General features: G+C 50.5%; 1 protein-coding gene across 1 annotated transcript in view; it reads right to left on the bottom strand.

The window, feature by feature from the left end:
* Positions 1-4,051: 4,051 nt before the first annotated feature.
* Positions 4,052-20,695, bottom strand: part of LOC118400053 (SLIT-ROBO Rho GTPase-activating protein 2-like) — a 142,209-nt gene continuing 125,565 nt past the window's right edge. The window contains 8 exon segments of the mRNA XM_052473283.1: positions 4,052-4,236; positions 4,239-4,680; positions 4,797-4,907; positions 5,198-5,423; positions 5,712-5,840; positions 6,087-6,285; positions 16,841-16,917; positions 18,034-18,258. Coding sequence (XP_052329243.1) covers positions 4,175-4,236; positions 4,239-4,680; positions 4,797-4,907; positions 5,198-5,423; positions 5,712-5,840; positions 6,087-6,285; positions 16,841-16,917; positions 18,034-18,258 — 1,471 coding nt within the window. The 3' untranslated portion in view covers positions 4,052-4,174.

The raw sequence follows: 20,695 nt of genomic DNA, 5'->3' as shown, positions 1-20,695 counted from the left end.
ACAGTCCTGTGGATGCAGCACTTCTGTAGACACAAGTGGTGAATGCAAAAAGTCTCATCCTGCCTGTGTGTGTGTGTGTGTGTGTGTGTGTGTGTAGGAGAGAGAAGACAGAACCAGATGCATTGCAAACCATCGTCACTGTCATCTCATTATTCATCTCATATGCATACGTATATACTGTACTCTATATCATCGACTGCATCCTTATGTAATACATGTATCACTAGCCACTTTAACTATGCCACTTTGTTTACTTTGTCTACACACTCATCTCATATGTATATACTGTACTCGATACCATCTACTGTATGCTGCTCTGTACCATCACTCATTCATATATCCTTATGTACATATTCCTTATCCCCTTACACTGTGTATAAGACAGTAGTTTTGGAATTGTTAGTTAGATTACTCGTTGGTTATTACTGCATTGTCGGAACTAGAAGCACAAGCATTTCGCTACACTCGCATTAACATCTGCTAACCATGTGTATGTGACAAATAAAATTTGATTTGATTTGTCATGATAATCTCCCCACCAACGCAGAGACCTTTTATAGCAAGAGATGTTTATTTAAAAAAAAAAAAAAGTCTACTACAAGAACTAGACATATAATTATATAAGACCTATTTGATTAAGCTACTATTGCTATTACTGTACAATATTGTACCAGAAAAACAGTGTACCTCTGTAATGTACAACATTGTATGTACAAAGTACATCTTAACATAGGATTCTCCGGTAATACAGAGACAACTATAAATATATTTGACATTACAGTCATTTTTTTTTTTTTTTTAGGTCCCGTGTTTTCAAAATGGGCAAGAAATGCATATTTAACAATAGTTAAATCAGAATTTACAAAAATCATCATCGCTCAAATCAGTCCGTGAGCACACTGTAATTTCAAGTGTGCGATGAATGATTTGAGCTCAACTGATAATACGGTGTGGAGACTGAGGCTCCCGGCTCCTATACAGCGAAGCCAGGTGAACAGAGACTCCAACCACAAAGCATCACCCATGAGTGTGTGTTCGTATGACATGTGTGTTGATGCCTAATCGCCCCAGTGGCCAAAGATGAGGTAAGGAGAGCAACCCTATGTAAAACACATCTGAAAATACACACAGAGATAAAACATTACATTTAAGAAATCAACCACCTGTTACAGAGCATTTGGGATTGCAATAATACAATTATATACCTGGGGTTTGCAGGGTGGGGAGGAAGGAATAAGGGAGGAACTAGAGGTGTGTGTCTGTGGGAACAGAGGGAGAATGCTAGGAGAAGGAGAAAGGTACTAAGAGAGGAGGGTGATAAGGAGAAGGGGAAAGACAGAAACTGTCTGAACTCGTTGTTCTTCTCTTCTCCCCTGAGGGTTCTCTTGAGCCCTGTCATTGACGATCCTGATCTCAGACCGGGCGTTAGAGCTGTCAATCACTAGAGCATCCCGCCCTCCCACTGACCTTGACCAATCAAAACATTCTGTCACATTCTGTCACAAATCAGAGTTCGGACTACAGAAAAATGCAAATGATGTCACCGTGACAGACAGGACAGGACCGTTTTGACGTTGACCACGCGACAGTCAGAGTAACAGACAGTTAGGGAGCCACAGCAGAGGTTCTCTTAAAGACGAGCACCACAGAACAGGCCTCGGGGCTGTTGCTTTAACTCATGTCATTGGGTTATATAAATCCCAATAAATGATTGGACGCTGGTCCGCCAATGATACACACCAATGCTCTTGGTAGAGGAACGAGAGAGTGACACTTTTCCAGAAATGGCTGAAATGACTGGGACTGAGTACTAGTCAGTCACACAAACATTAAGCCTAGTGAGCAGTGGCTCTGGTGACACAGGATGTGGCTCTGCTGTCTGTGGTGTCCCCTTCCTGTTGGTCTCCCTGTCCCCAGAAAGCTGCCATTAGTTGGTTCCCTTCATGATGTGCAGTTAATGGGCAAATCCACTTAAACTATAATTTGATATTTGTTTCATTAGTCCACTGTTGATACAGTCCCAAAATGTTTTGAAGGTCAACAGTCAAGTTTTCAAGATGTTGGGAGTTTCAAGAAGCAAAGTGTCTCCGGCCGCATCATCATTGATGACGCAAATTATCCTGAAAAATGTTTCGCCAGCAGTCAAGTTCGGGACTGTATCAGCAGTGGACTAATGAAACAAACACCAAGTGATTGTTTTGAGTGGGTTCTCCCTTTACGTTTCAGTTCTAAGAGCTGTGCAGAGTCCCTGACAGACACGGTCCAGTATGACATATTCTGAGGATTAACTTAACAACTGGGAGAAAAGAAGCATTATGTAATTATTCCAAATGTGCTTGACGAGGTTTGTTTGTGCTCGTATCTAAACTCTTCCACCTCACTGAGATTCCTCGTCTGCACTTTTCCAGTTAATCATCATGATTATTAAACAAGGTAAAACAAACATGTTTGAGGATTTTGTTCGGAGTCATCATTTGCGTGTAGCTGGTCGAAGAGGTGCATTGCTTGTATTGTAGAGAGACGCAGTCAGTCAGTCAGTCAGTCAGCACTGCGACTGCTGTGGCCCCAGCATGCGAGGAGAACCTGAAATGGCATTTAGCTGCCACAGAACACACACACACACGTCATGCATGCGTGTGTGTGTGTTCTACTTCTGTAATAGAGTGTATATTAATGCCGGGAATCTAAGGGAGAGAGAAGCAGCAGGCCTGGCATGCTGCTGAGTTGGTGAGTCTCTGTCAGACTCTTATTGCTAAAGAAAGGGGGGGTTATTGAGCAAGGCCACGTCGTGCCCTTATGCACCAGCAGGTGGCGCTGCTGTAAAGCCAGACAAGCGTTGCGTTGCACTATGTTGGTTGTACCGAATGTCGAACAGGGCTATTCAATTCTGGTCCTGGAGGGCCCCGTCACTACTGCATTCAATTCTAGGGACTCCTTCCCACCCGGGACACAGGTGATTGGACTCTCTGGCAAATCGATGGCATCAGATGGTCAATCAATTTCCACTTAGTAAAGAGATTACTTTGGCCACTGAGGGCCGCTAATTGAAAAGCCCAGATGTCGAGTCCAGGAGAGTACAGTAGAAAAGACCCTCGTGTAAAGCAACTCTACGGGTTATAGCGTTTTGTGTTATGATGAATCCCCACAACACGCCGCTTGCTGCCCAGACACCTCGGAGGATCAGAGATGTAACCTATAGCTCTCTCCTCCTCACATAGAAGCAGGGATTCCCCCTGCACTCTACTCCAGAGCTTTTCTATCGGCGATATAGCCCGGCTTTTCACCGGAGTTGCTGCATCTTCTGGTCCTCTGTCCCTCCATCCATCTGTCAGTCCAACTCTCTCTCTCTCTCTCTCTCTCTCTCTCTCTCTCTCTCTGTCCAGGCTGGCAGATCCAGTCTTGCCCAGTCTTGAAGCAGCAGAGTGAACAGGTCACGGAGTTTCTACAGAGTTAGTTAGGGTTCTCTGTTTCCACAGTCGGTCTGTGTGTTCTCAGAGAGTGTGGAATCCAGGAGTCACACTGCCACACACACAGCCAACCAGGTGAACCACTCCTCCCGTCCACTCCAGTATTCTCAAGGTTAGTTGGGGATAAATGTCCTTAAATGTCACCATCTATTTAAAATCAAACGGTGCTCTCACTCAAGTGTAAGGTATGCCACACACACACACACCTCATACACACACACACCTCACACACACCTCACACAGGCACACCTCACACACACCTCATACACACACACACCTCACACAGGCACACCTCACACCGGTATATACAGTACAGGCGCCATATCTCTTTTTGTCAGCCTGTTTGTCCATTTGGATGCCTTGTTTGATTTTCTGTACTAGTCCGTGTCAGTCAGAAGGTAGGTGTGATGACTGAAGCTACCAAGAGGGGGCAGAGTTGTGTCAAGGATGCTTTACATATGGTTCGGGGTTTTCCCCATAAATGGTTAAGAGTTTGCGAGGGTAAGCTGATCCAAGATTGGAGCTATCCCACTTATTACTGGGGCGAGAGGAGATGGGGACAGGGTGTGAGGATCGAAGGGGTGTGTGTGTGTGTGTGTGTGTGTGTGTGTGTGTGTGTGTGTGTGTGTGTGTGTGTGTGTGTGTGTGTGTGTGTGTGTGTGTGTGTGTGTGTGTGTGTGTGTGTGTGTGTGAGAGAGAGAGTGCCCTCAGGCAGGGCAGGACTTGTCATTGGGTTGGGGTGGGGGTGGGGGAGGAGGGGTTGGGGGACAGTGGTGGTTGGGGAGCCCATAGCCGGACTGCCGCCTCCTCCACCCTTGGGGAAAACCACCGGCTTGGGCCGCGTGGCTGGAGGGCGAGGCTCTCGGAAGGAGGGAGTGGAGGCAGAGAGGGCTGAGGAGGCGAGAGAGGAGGATGCGGAAGAGGGCAGGGGGCTCCTGGGCTTGGAGGGGCGGAAGGAGGAGGGGACGTCGCTAGCGGACGAGGCGCTGCGTTGGAGGGGGTGTGAGTGTGGAGGCCCTGCGCCCTCGCTGTCCCTCAGCAGACGGGAGTGGAGGGGACTGGAGGGCTCGGACGCCCCGCCACCCCCACACACACCCTTCAGCTGCTCCAGTGTGTCCAGCACCACGTCGGGGGTGTGCGTGTGCTTGACACTGCTCTGCCTCTCCAGCTCTTTCAGCTCACTCAGAGCAGAGCTCATAGCCGCCTCGATATCCTGAAACAGGAGACGTCGGACAGATACAAATCAGAATACACACGCACACACATTTGCCTGAGGAGTGAGGGGTCAAAGGTGAGAGGTGCGGTGTCAGAGGTCAGAGACGGGCGCACCTGTGAGGTGGGCTCCATCTGAGCGATGACCTCAGGATCCAGGGGCCGGTGGTTGCTGAAGCTCTTAGAGCGGCCCGTGGTAGTCGCCTTGCAGAACTGAGGGCTCTCCACCTACACAACAAATGAGAGTCGTTGCAATCAGCAATAACAAGAATGAATAGAGAACAGTGGAGGCTGCTGAGGGGAGGACGGTGGAGGACAGCTCATAACAATGGCTGGAAGGGCATCAAACAACATGGAAACACCGTGTTTGATGTCTTTGGTACGACTCCATTGACTCCGTTCCAGCCATTAGTATGAGTCGTCCTCCCCTCAGCAGCCTCCACCGACAGATAATAAGACCCAACAACTGAAAAAGAGCGATAGTACGGCACTAATGGAAGCTATGTTTTTGACGCTACCTTGGTCTTGAGAGAGGAGTGGCGCGTGATCGAGGAGTTGAGGACACTGTGGGCGCTGACCGGTCGCTTGTCGCCGCCCTCCTTCACCAGAGCCCCTCCCACTGGCAGACTGGCTGTCCTTACGCCCCCTCCTGTCGCCCCAGACAGGGACACATCACCCCCCTGGACTCCCTCAGACCCCCAAAAGGTCCTACGGATACTCCCCAACTCAGGCCTCTTCCTCATCCTGACAGAGAGAGAGACATAGAGAGGTGGGGGGGAGAAAGAAAAGTGAAGGCGAGAGAGAGAGAGAAAGAGGGAGAGAGAGAAAGAGGGAAAGAGGGAGAAAGAGGGAAAGAGGGAGAAAGAGGGAGAGAGAGAAAGAGGGAGAGAGAGAAAGAAAGAAAAAGAGAAACAAGGGAGAGATCAGAATGGTTAGTGAGAAGGTGAAAACAGACCGAGATCTGATTGGGTCAGTGAAGGTGTAAATGACGAGATGCTATACTGTGATTGATTGATGCCGGGTGTGTCTTACTTGTTGAGGTTGGCTAGGTAGATGTCTGCTACATGAGCTCCAGTAGGAGAGGCAGCAGTGCCCCTAGTAGACACTCTCTCCTCCTGCAACTCCGCTTCAGACTTCGGACTGCCTCTGCCTCCGTCCGGCCTGGAACACACAACCATCAGACTACAGCCAAGCCAACTAGAACTCCTTTCTCTCATATTCTCTATGTTGGTCTGTACTGGTCTATACTGGTTTGTACTGGTCTAAACGGATCTATACTGATCTGGACAGGTCTGTACTGGTCTAAAGTGGTTTGTACTGGTTTATTCTGAGCTGAACAGGTCTGTACTGGTCTGAAACCTTCTGTACTAGTGTAAACTGGTGTCCACTGGTCTTGTGGTTTCTTACATGTCCTGAACCACTATGTACTGGTGAGGCACCAGTCCGTCCACTCCGTTGTGTCGGCCCTCCCACCAGTCATCACTGGCTCGCTGGAAAAGGAGGAGAGACGCGCCCTTCTTAAATGACAGCTCCTGGTTGGTCCGTCCAGAGAAGTCGAAGCGAGCAATGGCCTCTATTGGGTCCGATTCTGAAACGACCAACGAGCCTGAGAGTCAGAGAGAGTGTAGGAAGGGGGAGGGAGAAATAAAGAGAGAGAGAGAGAAATGGGGGGTGGACAGGGGGAGAAACAGGGAAGAGTGAGGGGAGAAATGGAAAAGAGAGGGGAGAAACGGGAGGGAGAGGGGAGAAACAGAAGAGAGAGGGGAGAAACAGAAGAGAGAGGGGAGAAACAGAAGAGAGAGGGGAGAAACAGAAGAGAGAGGGGAGAAACAGAAGAGAGAGGGGAGAAACGGAAAGAGAGAGGGGAGAAACAGAAGAGAGAGGGGAGAAACGGGAGAGAGAGGGGAGAAACAGAAGAGAGAGGGGAGAAACGGAAGAGAGAGGAGAGAAACAAGAGAGGGGAGAAACGGAAGAGAGAGGGGAGAAACGGAAGAGAGAGGGGAGAAACGGAAGAGAGAGGGGAGAAACGGGAGAGAGGGGGGAGAAACGGGAGAGAGAGGGGAGAAATGGAAAAGAGAGGGGAGAAACAGAAGAGAGAGGGGAGAAACGGGAGAGAGAGGGGAGAAACAGAAGAGAGAGGGGAGAAACGGAAGAGAGAGGGGAGAAACAGAAGAGAGAGGGGAGAAACAGAAGAGAGAGGGGAGAAACGGAAGAGAGGGGAGAAACGGAAGAGAGAGGGGAGAAACGGAAGAGAGAGGGGAGAAACGGGAGAGAGAGGGGAGAAACGGAAGAGAGAGGGGAGAAACGGAAGAGAGAGGGGAGAAACAGAAGAGAGAGGGGAGAAACGGGAGAGAGAGGGGAGAAACAGAAGAGAGAGGGGAGAAACGGAAGAGAGAGGGGAGAAACGGGGAAGAGAGAGGGAGAAATTGAAAAGAGAGGGGAGAAACGGAAGAGAGAGGGGAGAAACAGAAGAGAGAGGGGAGAAACGGAAGAGAGAGGGGAGAAACAGAAGAGAGAGGGGAGAAACAGAAGAGAGAGGGGAGAAACGGGAGAGAGAGGGGAGAAACAGAAGAGAGAGGGGAGAAACAGAAGAGAGAGGGGAGAAACAGAAGAGAGAGGGGAGAAACAGAAGAGAGAGGGGAGAAACAGAAGAGAGAGGGGAGAAACGGGAGAGAGAGGGGAGAAACAGAAGAGAGAGGGGAGAAACGGAAGAGAGAGGGGAGAAACAGAAGAGAGAGGGGAGAAACAGAAGAGAGGGGAGAAATGGAAAAGAGAGGGGAGAAACAGAAGAGAGAGGGGAGAAACGGAAGAGAGAGGGGAGAAACGGGAAGAGAGGGGAGAAACGGGAGAGAGAGGGGAGAAACAGAAGAGAGAGGGGAGAAATGGAAGAGAGAGGGGAGAAACAGGGAAAAAGAGGGGAGAAATGGAAAAGAGAGGGGAGAAACAGGGGAGAGAGGGGAGAAACAGAGAGGGGAGAAACAGAAGAGAGAGGGGAGAAACGGAAGAGAGAGGGGAGAAACAGGAGAGAGAGGGGAGAAACAGAAGAGAGAGGGGAGAAACAGAAGAGAGAGGGGAGAAACAGGAAGAGAGAGGGGAGAAACAGGAAGAGAGAGGGGAGAAATGGAAAAGAGAGGGGAGAAACAGGGGAGAGAGGGGAGAAATGGAAAAGAGAGGGGAGAAACAGGGGAGAGAGGGGAGAAACAGAAGAGGGGAGAGATGGAAAAGAGAGGGGAGAAACAGGGGAGAGAGGGGAGAAACAGGGGAGAGAGGGGAGAAACAGAAGAGAGAGGGGAGAAATGGAAAAGAGAGGGGAGAAACAGAAGAGAGAGGGGAGAAATGGAAAAGAGAGGGGAGAAATGGAAAAGAGAGGGGAGAAACAGAAAGAGAGAGGGGAGAAACGGAAGAGAGAGGGGAGAAACGGAAGAGAGAGGGGAGAAACGGAAGAGAGAGGGGAGAAACAGAAGAGAGAGGGGAGAAACAGAAGAGAGAGGGGAGAAACAGAAGAGAGAGGGGAGAAACAGAAGAGAGAGGGGAGAAACAGAAGAGAGGGGAGAAATGGAAAAGAGAAGGGAGAAACGGGAGATAGGGGAGAAATGGAAAAGAGAGGGGAGAAACAGGGGAGAGAGGGGAGAAACAGAAGAGAGAGGGGAGAAATGGAAGAGAGAGGGGAGAAACAGAAGAGAGAGGGGAGAAACAGAAGAGAGAGGGGAGAAATGGAAAAGAGATGGGAGAAACGGAAAAGAGAGGGGAGAAACGGAAAAGAGAGGGGAGAAACGGAAGAGAGAGGGGAGAAACGGAAGAGAGAGGGGAGAAACAGAAGAGAGAGGGGAGAAACGGAAGAGAGAGGGGAGAAACAGAAGAGAGAGGGGAGAAACAGAAGAGAGGGGGAGAAACGGGAGAGAGAGGGGAGAAATGGAAAAGAGAGGGGAGAAACAGAAGAGAGAGGGGAGAAACAGAAGAGAGAGGGGAGAAACGGGACAGAGAGGGAAGAAACAGAAGAGAGAGGGGAGAAACAGAAGAGAGAGGGGAGAAATGGAAAAGAGATGGGAGAAACGGAAAGAGAGAGGGGAGAAACAGAAGAGAGAGGGGAGAAACAGAAGAGAGAGGGGAGAAACAGAAAAGAGAGGGGAGAAACAGAAGAGAGAGGGGAGAGATGGAAAAGAGAGGGGAGAAACAGGAAAGAGAGAGGGGAGAAACAGAAGAGAGAGGGGAGAAACGGAAGAGAGAGGGGAGAAACGGAAGAGAGAGGGGAGAAACGGGAGAGAGAGGGGAGAAACGGGAGAGAGAGGGGAGAAACGGAAGAGAGAGGGGAGAAACAGAAGAGAGAGGTGAGAAACAGAAGAGAGAGGGGAGAAACAGAAGAGAGAGGGGAGATACAGAAGACAGAGGGGAGATACAGAAGAGAGAGGGGAGAAACAGAAGAGAGGGGATAAATGGAAAAGAGAGGGGAGAAACGGGAGAGAGGGGAGAGATGGAAAAGAGAGGGGAGAAACAGAAAAGAGAGAGGGGAGAAACAGAAGAGAGAGGGGAGAAACGGAAGAGAGAGGGGAGAAACGGAAGAGAGAGGGGAGAAATGGAAAAGAGATGGGAGAAACAGAAAAGAGAGGGGAGAAACAGAAGAGAGAGGGGAGAAATGGAAGAGAGGGGAGAAACGGAAGAGAGAGGGGAGAAACGGGAGAGAGAGGGGAGAAACGGAAGAGAGAGGGGAGAAACGGGAGAGAGAGGGGAGAAACGGAAGAGAGAGGGGAGAAACGGAAGAGAGAGGGGAGAAACAGAAGAGAGAGGGGAGAAACAGAAGAGAGAGGGGAGAAACGGGAGAGAGAGGGGAGAAACAGGGAAAAGAGAAAAGAGAGGGGAGAAAGAGGGAAGAGAGAGGGGAGATGGGAGTAACGGGGAGAGAGAGGGCAGAAACAGAAGAGAGAGAGGGGAGAAACGGGGAAGAGAGAGGGGAGAAACAGGGAAAAGAGAAAAGAGAGGGGAGAAACAGGGAAGAGAGAGGGGAGATGGGAGAAACAGGGGAGAGAGAGGGGAGAAACAGAAGAGAGTGGGGAAAAAAGGGAAGGGAGAGGGGAGAAACAGGGGAGAGACAGGGCGGAGAAACAGGGGGAGAGACGGGAGAAACAGGGAAGAGAGAGGGGAGAAACAGGGAAAAGAGAGGGGAGAAACAGGGAAGAGAGAGGGGAGATGGGAGAAACGGGGGAGAGAGGGGAGAAATAGAAGAGCGAGAGGGGAGAAACGGGGGAGAGAGAGGGGAGAAACAGGGGGAGAGAGGGGAGAAACAGGGAAGAGAGAGGGGAGAAACAGGGAAGAGAGGAGAAACATGGGGGAGAGAGGGGAGAAACAGGGAAGAGTGAGGGGAGAAACAGGGAAGAGAGGGGAGAAACAGGGAAAAGAGAAAAGAGAGGGGAGAAACAGGGAAGAGAGAGGGGAGAAATAGAAGAGAGAGAGGGGAGAAACGGGGGAGAGAGAGGGGAGAAATAGAAGAGAGAGAGGGGAGAAACAGGGGAGAGAGAGGGGAGAAACAGGGGGAAGGAGAGGGGAGAAATAGAAGAGAGAGATGGGAGAAACGGGGGAAGAGAGGGGAGAAACAGAAGAGAGAGGGGAAAAAAGGGAAGAGAGGGGGGAGAAACAGAAGAGAGAGGGGAGAAACAGGGGAGAGAGGGGAGAAACAAGGAAGAGAGAGGGGAGAAACAGGGGAGAAAGAGGGGAGAAACAGGAAAGAGAGAGGGGAGAAACATGGGAGAGAGAGGAGAAACAAGGGAGAGAGAGGGGAGAAAGAGGGGAGAAACAGAAGAGAGAGGGGAGAGAGGGGAGAAACAGGGGAGAGAGAGGGGAGAAACAGGGAAAAGAGGGGAGACAGAGGGGAGAAAGAGGGGAGAAACAGGAAAGAGAGAGGGGAGAAACAGGGGAAAGAGAGGGGAGAAACAAGGGAGAGAGGGGGGAGAAAGGGGAGAAACAGAAGAGAAAGGGGAGAAACAGAAGAGAGAGGGGAGAAACAGGGGAGAGAGAGGGGAGAGAGAGGGGAGAAACAGGGGAGAGAGAGGGGAGAAACAGGGAAGAGAGGAGAAACAGGGAAAAGAGAGGGGAGAAACGGGGGGGAGAGGGGAGAAACAGTGGAGTCAGGGGAGAAACAGGGGAGAGAGGGGAGAAACAGGGGAGAGAGGGGAGAAACAGGAGAGAGAGGGGAGAAATAGAAGAGAGAGGGGAGAAACAGAAGAGAGGGGAGAAACAGGAAGAGAGAGGGGAGAAACAGGAGAGAGAGAGAGGGGAGAAACAGGGGAGAGAGGGGAGAACAGGGGAGAGAGAGGGGAGAAACAGAAGAGAGAGGGGAGAACAGGGGAGAGAGGGGAGAAACAGAAGAGAGGGGGAGAAACAGGGAAGAGAGGGGAGAAACAGAAGAGAGAGGGGAGAAACAGGGAAGAGAGAGGGGAGAAACAGAAGAGAGAGAGGAGAGAACGGGGGAGAGAGGGGAGAAACAGGAAAAAGAGAGAGGGGAGAAACAGGGAGAGAGGGGAGAGAGGGGAGAAACAGAAGAGAGATGGGGAGAAACAGAGGAGAGAGGGGAGAAACAGAAGAGAGAGGGGAGAAACAGGGGAGAGAGGGGAGAAACAGGGAGAGAGGGGAGAAACAGGGAAGAGAGAGAGGGGAGAAACAGGGAGAGAGGGGAGAAACAGAGAGAGAGGGGAGAAACAGGGGGGGAGAGGGGAGAAACAGGGGAGAGAGGGGAGAAACAGGGGAGAGAGGGGAGAAACAGAAGAGAGAGGGGAGAAACAGAGGAGAGAGGGAGAAGAAGGGGAGAGAGGGGAGAAACAGAAGAGAGAGGGGAGAAACAGAGAGAGAGGGGAGAGATAGGGGAGAGAGGGGAGAAACAGAAGAGAGAGGGGAGAAACGGGGAGAGAGAGGGGAGAAACAGAAGAGAGAGGGGAGAAACAGGGAAGAGAGAGGGGAGAAACAGAGAGAGAGGGGGAGAAACAGAGGAGAGAGAGGGGAGAAACAGAGGAGAGAGAGGGGAGAAACAGAGGAGAGAGGGGAGAAAAAGAGAGGGGAGAAACAGAAGAGAGAGGGAGAAACAGAGGAGAGAGGGGAGAAACAGAAGAGAGAGAGGGAGAAACAGAGAGAGAGGGAGAGGGGAGAGAGGGGAGAAACAGGGGAGAGAGGGGAGAAACAGGAGAGAGGGGAGAAACAGAAGAGAGAGGGGAGAAACAGGGAGAGAGGGGAGAAACAGGGAGAGAGAGGGGAGAGACAGGGGAGAGAGAGGGGAGAAACAGGGAAGAGAGGGGGAGAAACAGGGAAGAGAGAGGGGAGAAACAGGGGAGAGAGGGGAGAAACAGTGGAGAGAGGGGAGAAACAGAAGAGAGAGGGGAGAAACAGAGGAGAGAGGGGAGAGATAGGGGAGAGAGGGGAGAAACAGAGGAGAGAGGGGAGAAACAGGGGAGAGGGGGAGAAACAGAGGAGAGAGGGGAGAAACAGAAGAGAGAGGGGAGAAAGAGGGGAGAGAGGGGAGAAACAGAAGAGAGAGGGGAGAAACAGGGAGAGGGGAGAAACAGGGGAGAGAGGGAGAAACAGGGAGAGAGGGGAGAAACAGAAGAGAGAGGGGAGAAACAGAGGAGAGAGGGGAAAAGAGAGGGGAGAAACAGAGGAGAGAGGGAGAAACAGAGGAGAGGGGAGAACAGAGGAGAGGGGAGAAACAGAAGAGAGGGGGAAACAGAGAGAGAGAGGGGAAACAGAGGAGAGAGGGGAGAAAGAGGAGAAAGGGGGAGAAACAGAGGAGAGAGGGGAGAAACAGAAGAGAGGGGAGAAACAGAAGAGAGAGAGGGAGAAAGAGGAGAAACAGAAGAGAAGAGAGAGGGGAGAAACAGAAGAGAGAGGGAGAAAAGAGGAGAGGGGAGAAGAGAAGAGAGGGGGAGAAACAGAGAGAGAGGGAGAAACAGAAGAGAGAGGGGAGAAACAGAAGAGAGAGGGGAGAAACAGGGAGAGAGGGAGAAACAGAGGAGAGAGGGGAGAAACAGAGGAGAGAGGGGAGAAACAGAAGAGAGAGGGGAGAGAGGGGAGAGAGGGGAGAAACAGAGGAGAGAAACAGAGGAGAGAGGGGAGAAACAGAAGAGAGGGGAGAAACAGAGGAGAGAGGGGAGAAACAGAGGAGAGAGGGGAGAAACAGAAGAGAGGGGAGAAACAGAGGAGAGGGGGAGAAACAGAAGAGAGAGGGGAGAAACAGGGGAGAGAGGGGAGAAACAGAGGAGAGAGGGGAGAAACAGAGGAGAGAGGGGAGAAACAGAGGAGAGAGGGGAGAAACAGAAGAGAGAGGGGAGACAGGGAGAGAGGGGAGAAACAGAGAGAGAGGGGGAGAAACAGAGGAGAGAGGGGAGAAACAGAGAGAGAGAGGGGAGAAACAGAGGAGAGAGAGAGGGGAGAAACAGAGGAGAGAGGGGAGAAACAGAGGAGAGAAACAGAGGAGAGAGGGGAGAGAGGGGAGAAACAGAGGAGAGAGGGGAGAAACAGAAGAGAGAGGGAAGAAATAGAAGAGAGAGGGGAGAAACAGAGGAGATAGGGAGAAACAGAAGAGAGGGGAGAAACAGAAGAGAGGGGAGGAGAAGAGAGAGGAGAGAGGGGAGAAACAGGGAGAGAGGGGAGAAACAGAAGAGAGAGGGAGAAACAGAAGAGAGAGGGGAGAAACAGGGGAGAGAGGGGAGAAACAGAGGAGAGAGGGGAGAAACAGAAGAGAGGGGGAGAAACAGAGGAGAGAGGGGAGAAACAGAAGAGAGAGGGGAGAGATAGGGGAGAGAGGGAGAAACAGAAACAGAGGGAGAGGGGAGAAACAGAGGAGAGAGGGGAGAAACAGAGGAGAGGGGGAGAAACAGAGGAGAGGGAGAAAGAGGAGAGAGGGGAGAAACAGAAGAGAGAGGGAGAGATAGGGGAGAGAGGGGAGAAACAGAAGAGGGGGGAGAAACAGAAGAGAGAGGGGAGAAACAGAGGAGAGAGGGGAGAAACAGAGGAGAGGGGGAGAAACAGAGGATAGAGGGGAGAGGGGAGAAACAGAAACAGAGAGAGAGGGGAGAGATAGGGAGAGAGGGGAGAAACAGAAGAGAGAGGGGAGAAACAGAAGAGAGAGGGGAGAGATAGGGGGAGAAACAGAAGAGAGGGGATAAACAGAGGAGAGAGGGGAGAAACAGAGGAGAGAGGGGAGAAACAGAGGAGAGAGGGGAGAAACAGAAGAGAGAGGGGAAGAAACAGAGAGAGAGGAGAAACAGAGAGAGAGGAGAAACAGAAGAGAGAGGGGAGAAACAGAGGAGAGGGGGAGAAACAGAGGGGAGAGAGGGGAGAAACAGAGAGAGAGAGGGAGAAACAGAGAGAGAGGGGAGAAACAGAGGAGAGGGGAGAAACAGAGGAGAGAGGGGAGAAACAGAGGAGAGGGGGAGAAACAGAGGAGAGAGGGGAGAAACAGAGGAGAAACATAGAGGGGAGAAACAGAGGAGAGAGGGGAAGAAATAGAAGAGAGAGGGGAGAAACAGAGGAGATAGAGGAGAAACAGAAGAGAGGGGGAGAAATAGAGGAGAGAGGGAGAAACAGAAGAGAGAGGGGAGAAACAGAAGAGAGAGGGGAGAAACAGAGGAGAGAGGGGAGAAACAGAGGAGAGAGGGGAGAAACAGAGAGAGGGGGAGAAACAGAGGAGAGAGGGGAGAAACAGAAGGAGAGAGGGGAGAAACAGAAGAGAGAGGGGAGAAACAGAAGAGAGAGGGGAGAAACAGAGGAGAGAGGGGAGAAACAGAAGAGAGAGGGGAGAAACAGAGGGAGAGAGGGGAGAAACAGAAGAGAGGGGAGAAACAGAGGAGAGAGGGGAGAAACAGAGGAGAGAGGGGAGAAACAGAGGAGAGAGGGGAGAAACAGAGGAGAGAGGGGAGAGAGAGAGGGGGAGAAACAGAAGAGAGGGGGGAGAAACAGAGGAGAGAGGGGAGAAACAGAAGAGAGAGGGGAGAAACAGGGAGAGGGGAAGAAACAGAGAGAGAGGGGAGAAACAGAAGAGAGAGGGGAGAAACAGAAGAGAGAGGGGAGAAACAGGGAGAGAGGGAGAAACAGAGGAGAGAGGGGAGAAACAGAGAGAGAGAGGGGAGAAACAGAGGAGAGAGGGGAGAAACAGAGGAGAGAGGGGAGAAACAGAAGAGAGAGGGGAGAAACAGAAGAGAGAGGGGAGAAACAGAGGAGAGAGGGGAGAAACAGGGAGAGGGGGAGAAACAGAGGAGAGAGGGGAGAAACAGGGAGAGAGGGGAGAAACAGAAGAGAGAGGGGAGAAACAGAAGAGAGAGGGGGAGAAACAGAAGAGAGAGGGGGAGAAACAGAGGAGAGAGGGGAGAAACAGAAGAGAGAGGGAGAAACAGGGAGAGAGGGGAGAAACAGAGGGAGAGAGGGAGGGGGGAGAAACAGAAGAGAGAGGGGAGAAACAGAGGGGAGAAACAGAAGAGAGGGAGAAACAGAAGAGAGAGGGGAGAAACAGAAGAGAGAGGGGAGAAACAGAAGAGAGGGAGAAACAGAAGAGAGAGGGGAGAAAGAGAAGAGAGAGGGGAGAAACAGAAGAGAGAGGGAGAAACAGAAGAGAGAGAGGGAGAAACAGAAGAGAGAGGGGATAAACAGAAGAGAGAGGGGAGAAACAGAAGAGAGAGGGAGAAACAGAAGAGAGAGGGAGAAACAGATAGAGAGAGGGGAGAAAGGAAGGAGAGGGGAAACAGAAGAGAGAGGGGAGAGAACAGGAGAGGGGAGAAACAGAAGAGAGAGGGGAGAAACAGAAGAGAGAGGGAGAATAGAAGGAGAGGGGAGAAACAGAAGAGAGAGGGAGAAACAGAAGAGAGAGGAGAGAGAGAGGGGAGAAACAGAAGAGAGAGGGGAGAAACAGAAGAGAGAGGGGAGAAACAGAAGAGAGAGGGGAGAAACAGAAGAGAGAGGGGAGAGATAGGGGAGAGAGGGGAGAAACAGAAGAGAGAGGGGAGAAACAGAGGAGAGAGGGGAGAGATAGAGGAGAGAGGGGAGAAACAGAGGAGAGAGGGGAGAAACAGAGGAGAGAGGGGAGAGATAGGGGAGAGAGGGGAGAAACAGAAGAGAGGGGGAGAAACAGAAGAGAGAGGGGAGAAACAGAGGAGAGAGGGGAGAAACAGAAGAGAGAGGGGAGAAACAGAAGAGAGGGGAGAAACAGAAGAGAGAGGGGAGAAACAGAGGAGAGAGGGGAGAAACAGAGGAGAGAGGGGAGAGATAGGGGAGAGAGGGGAGAAACAGAAGAGAGGGGGGAGAAACAGAAGAGAGAGGGGAGAAAGAGAAGAGAGAGAGGGAAACAGAGGAGAGAGGGGAGAAACAGAAGAGAGAGGGGAGAGATAGGAGAGAGGGGAGAAACAGAAGAGAGAGGGGAGAAACAGAAGAGAGAGGGGAGAAACAGAAGAGAGAGGGGATAAACAGAGAGAGAGAGGGGGAGAAACAGAGGAGAGAGGGAGAAACAGAAGAGAGAGGGGAGAAACAGAGGAGAGAGAGGAGAGAGGGAGAGAGGAGAGAAACAGAAAGAGAGGGGAGAAACAGAAGAGAGGGGGGAGAAACAGAAGAGAGAGGGGAGAAACAGAGGAGAGAGGGGAGAAACAGAGGAGAGAGGGGAGAAACAGAGGAGAGGGGAGAGATAGGGGAGAGAGGGGAGAAACAGAAGAGAGAGGGGATAAACAGAGGAGAGAGGGGAGAAACAGAAGAGAGAGGGGAGAGATGGAAACGAGAGGGGAGAAACAAGGGAGAGAGAGGGGAGAAACAGGGGAGGAGGGGCAGGGGGAGAGAGAAGGAGGCGTGTTAGTATCAAGCAGGTTAGTGCCACAGCAGTTGGTTACAGACGAAGAGGTTGGGGAGCACACAGTCATAGAGTGATCACACAGCTGTTATGAAGTGCTCATAAGGGAGATATAAGAGGTCAGAGTGTGGCTGTGTGACGTGGCCAGGGGATGTCAGAAGCAGAATGCTGCTGATAGAAGCAGCTTCAGAGTTAGGGGCAGAGCGAGTCAGTGAGGGAGGGCAGCATGGCATCCATGGGCATCATGTTTGCCACATCAGTGGGCAAGCTTCGGCTCAAAGGTGAATTATGGAAAAATGTTTTCAACAGTGTGTTCATGTGTGTGTGTGTGTACATATTGCTGTGTACTCACCATCATCGCTGTTGTGGATGACAGAGATGGTGTCGGGAGCAGGTATGTCCACCAGGGGGGGCTCACAGTGGGGATCACTGAGAGAGAGATTTGAGTTTGAATAGGGGTGGGAAAATTAGCAACTGGTGAAACAGCTGGTCATGCAGCACAACTGAGCAGATATGTACATGTGTGAGGGTGAGGGTGTGTGTGTCAGTGTGTAAACCATGTGACCCCCTACAGCTGATAAACACACGCATTTCAGCTAAAAGAGCTCATGTGTTTATGAATGAGAGGATGAAAGATGAAATGGTTTCAAGATGACAACATCAGATACTTCCATTCATCTAGTTACAAACAGACACTTCAGGTCTGGCCAGAGACGGAGAGATCTTCCTCACCGGAGAGATCTTCATAACCAGGGGGGATCTTCCTCACCGGAGAGCTCTTCCTCACCGGAGAGATCTTCATAACCAGGGGGGATCTTCCTCACCGGAGAGATCTTCCTCACCGGAGAGCTCTTCCTCACCGGAGAGATCTTCCTCACCGGAGAGATCTTCATAACCGGAGAGATCTTCCTCCCCGGAGAGATCTTCATAACCGGAGAGATCTTCCTCCCCGGAGAGATCTTCCTCACTGGAGAGATCTTCCTCACCGGAGAGCTCTTCCTCACCGGAGAGATCTTCCTCACCGGAGAGATCTTCCTCACCGGAGAGATCTTCGATGTTACTGTAGTGTCTCTGGGATGGCCGGCATGCCTCCCTACCTGCCACTTCTACTGTTACACTAATGGACTGGTCCAACCTAGGCCAGGATTCCAGAGGTGTGTGTGTGTGTCTTTTGGGCCTAAGATCGGCACTCTCTGGGTAAGCAGATCCTTCTGGCTCCTCTGGGCTGGACCCTTAAATCACTACACCCCCCCCACCTCCAAAACCCTTCACCATCCCCTCGTCCCGTCTCTACCTCTCCCTCCCTCACACACACACACACACACACACACACACACACACACACACACACACACACACACACACACACACACACACACACACACACACACACACACACACACACACACACACACACACACAGCTCACCAGTTCTCCTCAGTAGTAAACAGGTCCCTTGTGTCTACCTCACTACTCGTATAGGGGCCCCTGCACCTCTCTGCCTCACACACACACACTGTCCCCTACTCCTGCGCCCCCACTCACCAGTACTCATCAGTGGCCCCTGGGCTGATGTAGACGGGCCCCTGCAGGTCCCGTGGGCCGGGGAAGACCCCGTCGTGGTGGATGATGATGGTCTTGATGAGCTCGTTAACGTGGGCCTGGCAGGACACCTGGTCACAGCTCTCTGGGACTGACATCAGTGTGGGCCCGAAGCAGATGGCTAGGTTATAGGGATCCATCATGTTGTCCTCACTGTACCGGGACAGGCTGGGGAAAGAGGACAGCAGGTTATAGGGATCCATCATGTTGTCCTCACTGTACCGGGACAGGCTGGGGAGAGAGGACAGCAGGTTATAGGGATCCATCATGTTGTCCTCACTGTACCGGGACAGGCTGGGGAGAGAGGACAGCAGGTTATAGGGATCCATCATGTTGTCCTCACTGTACCGGGACAGGCTGGGGAGAGAGGACAGCAGGTTATAGGGATCCATCATGTTGTCCTCACTGTACCGGGACAGGCTGGGGAGAGAGGACAGCAGGTTATAGGGATCCATCATGTTGTCCTCACTGTACCGGGACAGGCTGGGGAGAGAGGACAGCAAGTTATAGGGATCCATCATGTTGTCCTCACTGTACCGGGACAGGCTGGGGAGAGAGGACAGCAAGTTATAGGGATCCATCATGTTGTCCTCACTGTACCGGGACAGGCTGGGGAGAGAGGACAGCAGGTTATAGTGAGGGTTAAGCACGAACACACACACGAATGCACACACACCTTTATCGCATTCCTGTTGAAATCATTACCCATCATCTGTGTCCGTGTCTCTGTGTGTATACGACTGCAATGTTTAAACCAGAAAGAGAGTGTATGTGTGTATGTGTGTGTGCGTGTGTGTCTGGGTGGGTGCAGGACTGTAATGTTTTAACCAGGATTAGTGGAAAGCAGGGTTCCATTCCCTCAGGCTACATAATGTGTTATAAAGCTCTCAGGCTACAGAATGTGTTATAAAGCTCTCAGGCTACATAATGTGTTATAAAGCTCTCAGGCTACAGAATGTGTTATAAAGCTCTCAGGCTACAGAATGTGTTATAAAGCTCTCAGGCTACAGAATGTGTTATAAAGCTCTCAGGCTACAGAATGTGTTATAAAGCCCTCAGGCTACAGAATGTGTTATAAAGCTCTCAGGCTACAGAATGTGTTATAAAGCTCTCAGGCTACAGAATGTGTTATAAAGCTCTCAGGCTACAGAATGTGTTATAAAGCTCTCAGGCTACAGAATGTGTTATAAAGCTCTCAGGCTACAGAATGTGTTATAAAGCTCTCAGGCTACAGAATGTGTTATAAAGCTCTCAGGCTACAGAATGTGTTATAAAGCCCTCAGGCTACAGAATGTGTTATAAAGCTCTCAGGCTACAGAATGTGTTATAAAGCCCTCAGGCTACAGAATGTGTTATAAAGCTCTCAGGCTACAGAATGTGTTATAAAGCTCTCAGGCTACAGAATGTGTTATAAAGCTCTCAGGCTACAGAATGTGTTATAAAGCTCTCATGCTACAGAATGTGTTATAAAGCTCTCAGGCTACAGAATGTGTTATAAAGCCCTCAGGCTACAGAATGTGTTATAAAGCTCTCAGGCTACAGAATGTGTTATAAAGCCCTCAGGCTACAGAATGTGTTATAAAGCTCTCAGCCTACAGAATGTGTTATAAAGCTCTCAGGCTACAGAATGTGCTATAAAGCTCTCAGGCTACAGAATGTGTTATAAAGCTCTCAGGCTACAGAATGTGCTATAAAGCCCTCAGGCTACAGAATGTGTTAAAAAAGCTCTCAGGCTACAGAATGTGTTATAAAGCTCTCAGGCTACAGAATGTGTTATAAAGCTCTCAAGCTACAAAATGTGTTATAAAGCCCTCAGGCAACAGAATGTGTTATAAAGCTCTCAGGCTACAGAATGTGTTATAAAGCTCTCAGGCTACAGAATGTGCTATAAAGCCCTCAGGCTACAGAATGTGTTATAAAGCTCTCAGGCTACAGAATGTGTTATAAAGCTCTCAGGCTACAGAATGTGTTATAAAGCTCTCAAGCTACAGAATGTGTTATAAAGCCCTCAGGCTACATAATGTGTTATAAAGTTCTCAGGCTACAGAATGTGTTATAAAGCTCTCAGGCTACAGAATGTGCTATAAAGCCCTCAGGCAACAGAATGTGTTATAAAGCTCTCAGGCTACAGAATATGTTATAAAGCTCTCAGGCTACATAATGTGTTATAAACTCTCAGGCTACAGAATGTGTTATAAAGCTCTCAGGCTACAGAATGTGCTATAAAGCCCTCAGGCTACATAATTTGTTATAAAGCCCTCAGGCTACAGAATAAAGTGTTATAAAGCTCTCAGGCTACATAATGTGTTATAAAGCTCTCAGGCTACAGAATGTGTTATAAAGCTCTCAGGCTACAGAATGTGTTATAAAGCTCTCAGGCTACAGAATGTGTTATAAAGCTCTCAGGCTACAGAATGTGTTATAAAGCCCTCAGGCTACAGAATGTGTTATAAAGCTCTCAGGCTACAGAATGTGTTATAAAGCCCTCAGGCTACAGAATGTGTTATAAAGCTCTCAGGCTACAGAATGTGTTATAAAGCCCTCAGGCTACAGAATGTGTTATAAAGCCCTCAGGCTACAGAATGTGTTATAAAGCTCTCAGGCT

The sequence above is a fragment of the Oncorhynchus keta genome, chromosome 21 (genome assembly GCF_023373465.1).
Source record: "Oncorhynchus keta strain PuntledgeMale-10-30-2019 chromosome 21, Oket_V2, whole genome shotgun sequence".
Taxonomy (NCBI): Eukaryota; Metazoa; Chordata; class Actinopteri; order Salmoniformes; family Salmonidae; genus Oncorhynchus; species Oncorhynchus keta.
Note: the sequence above shows the minus strand (reverse complement) of the source record. Positions and strands in the feature narration are given on the sequence as shown.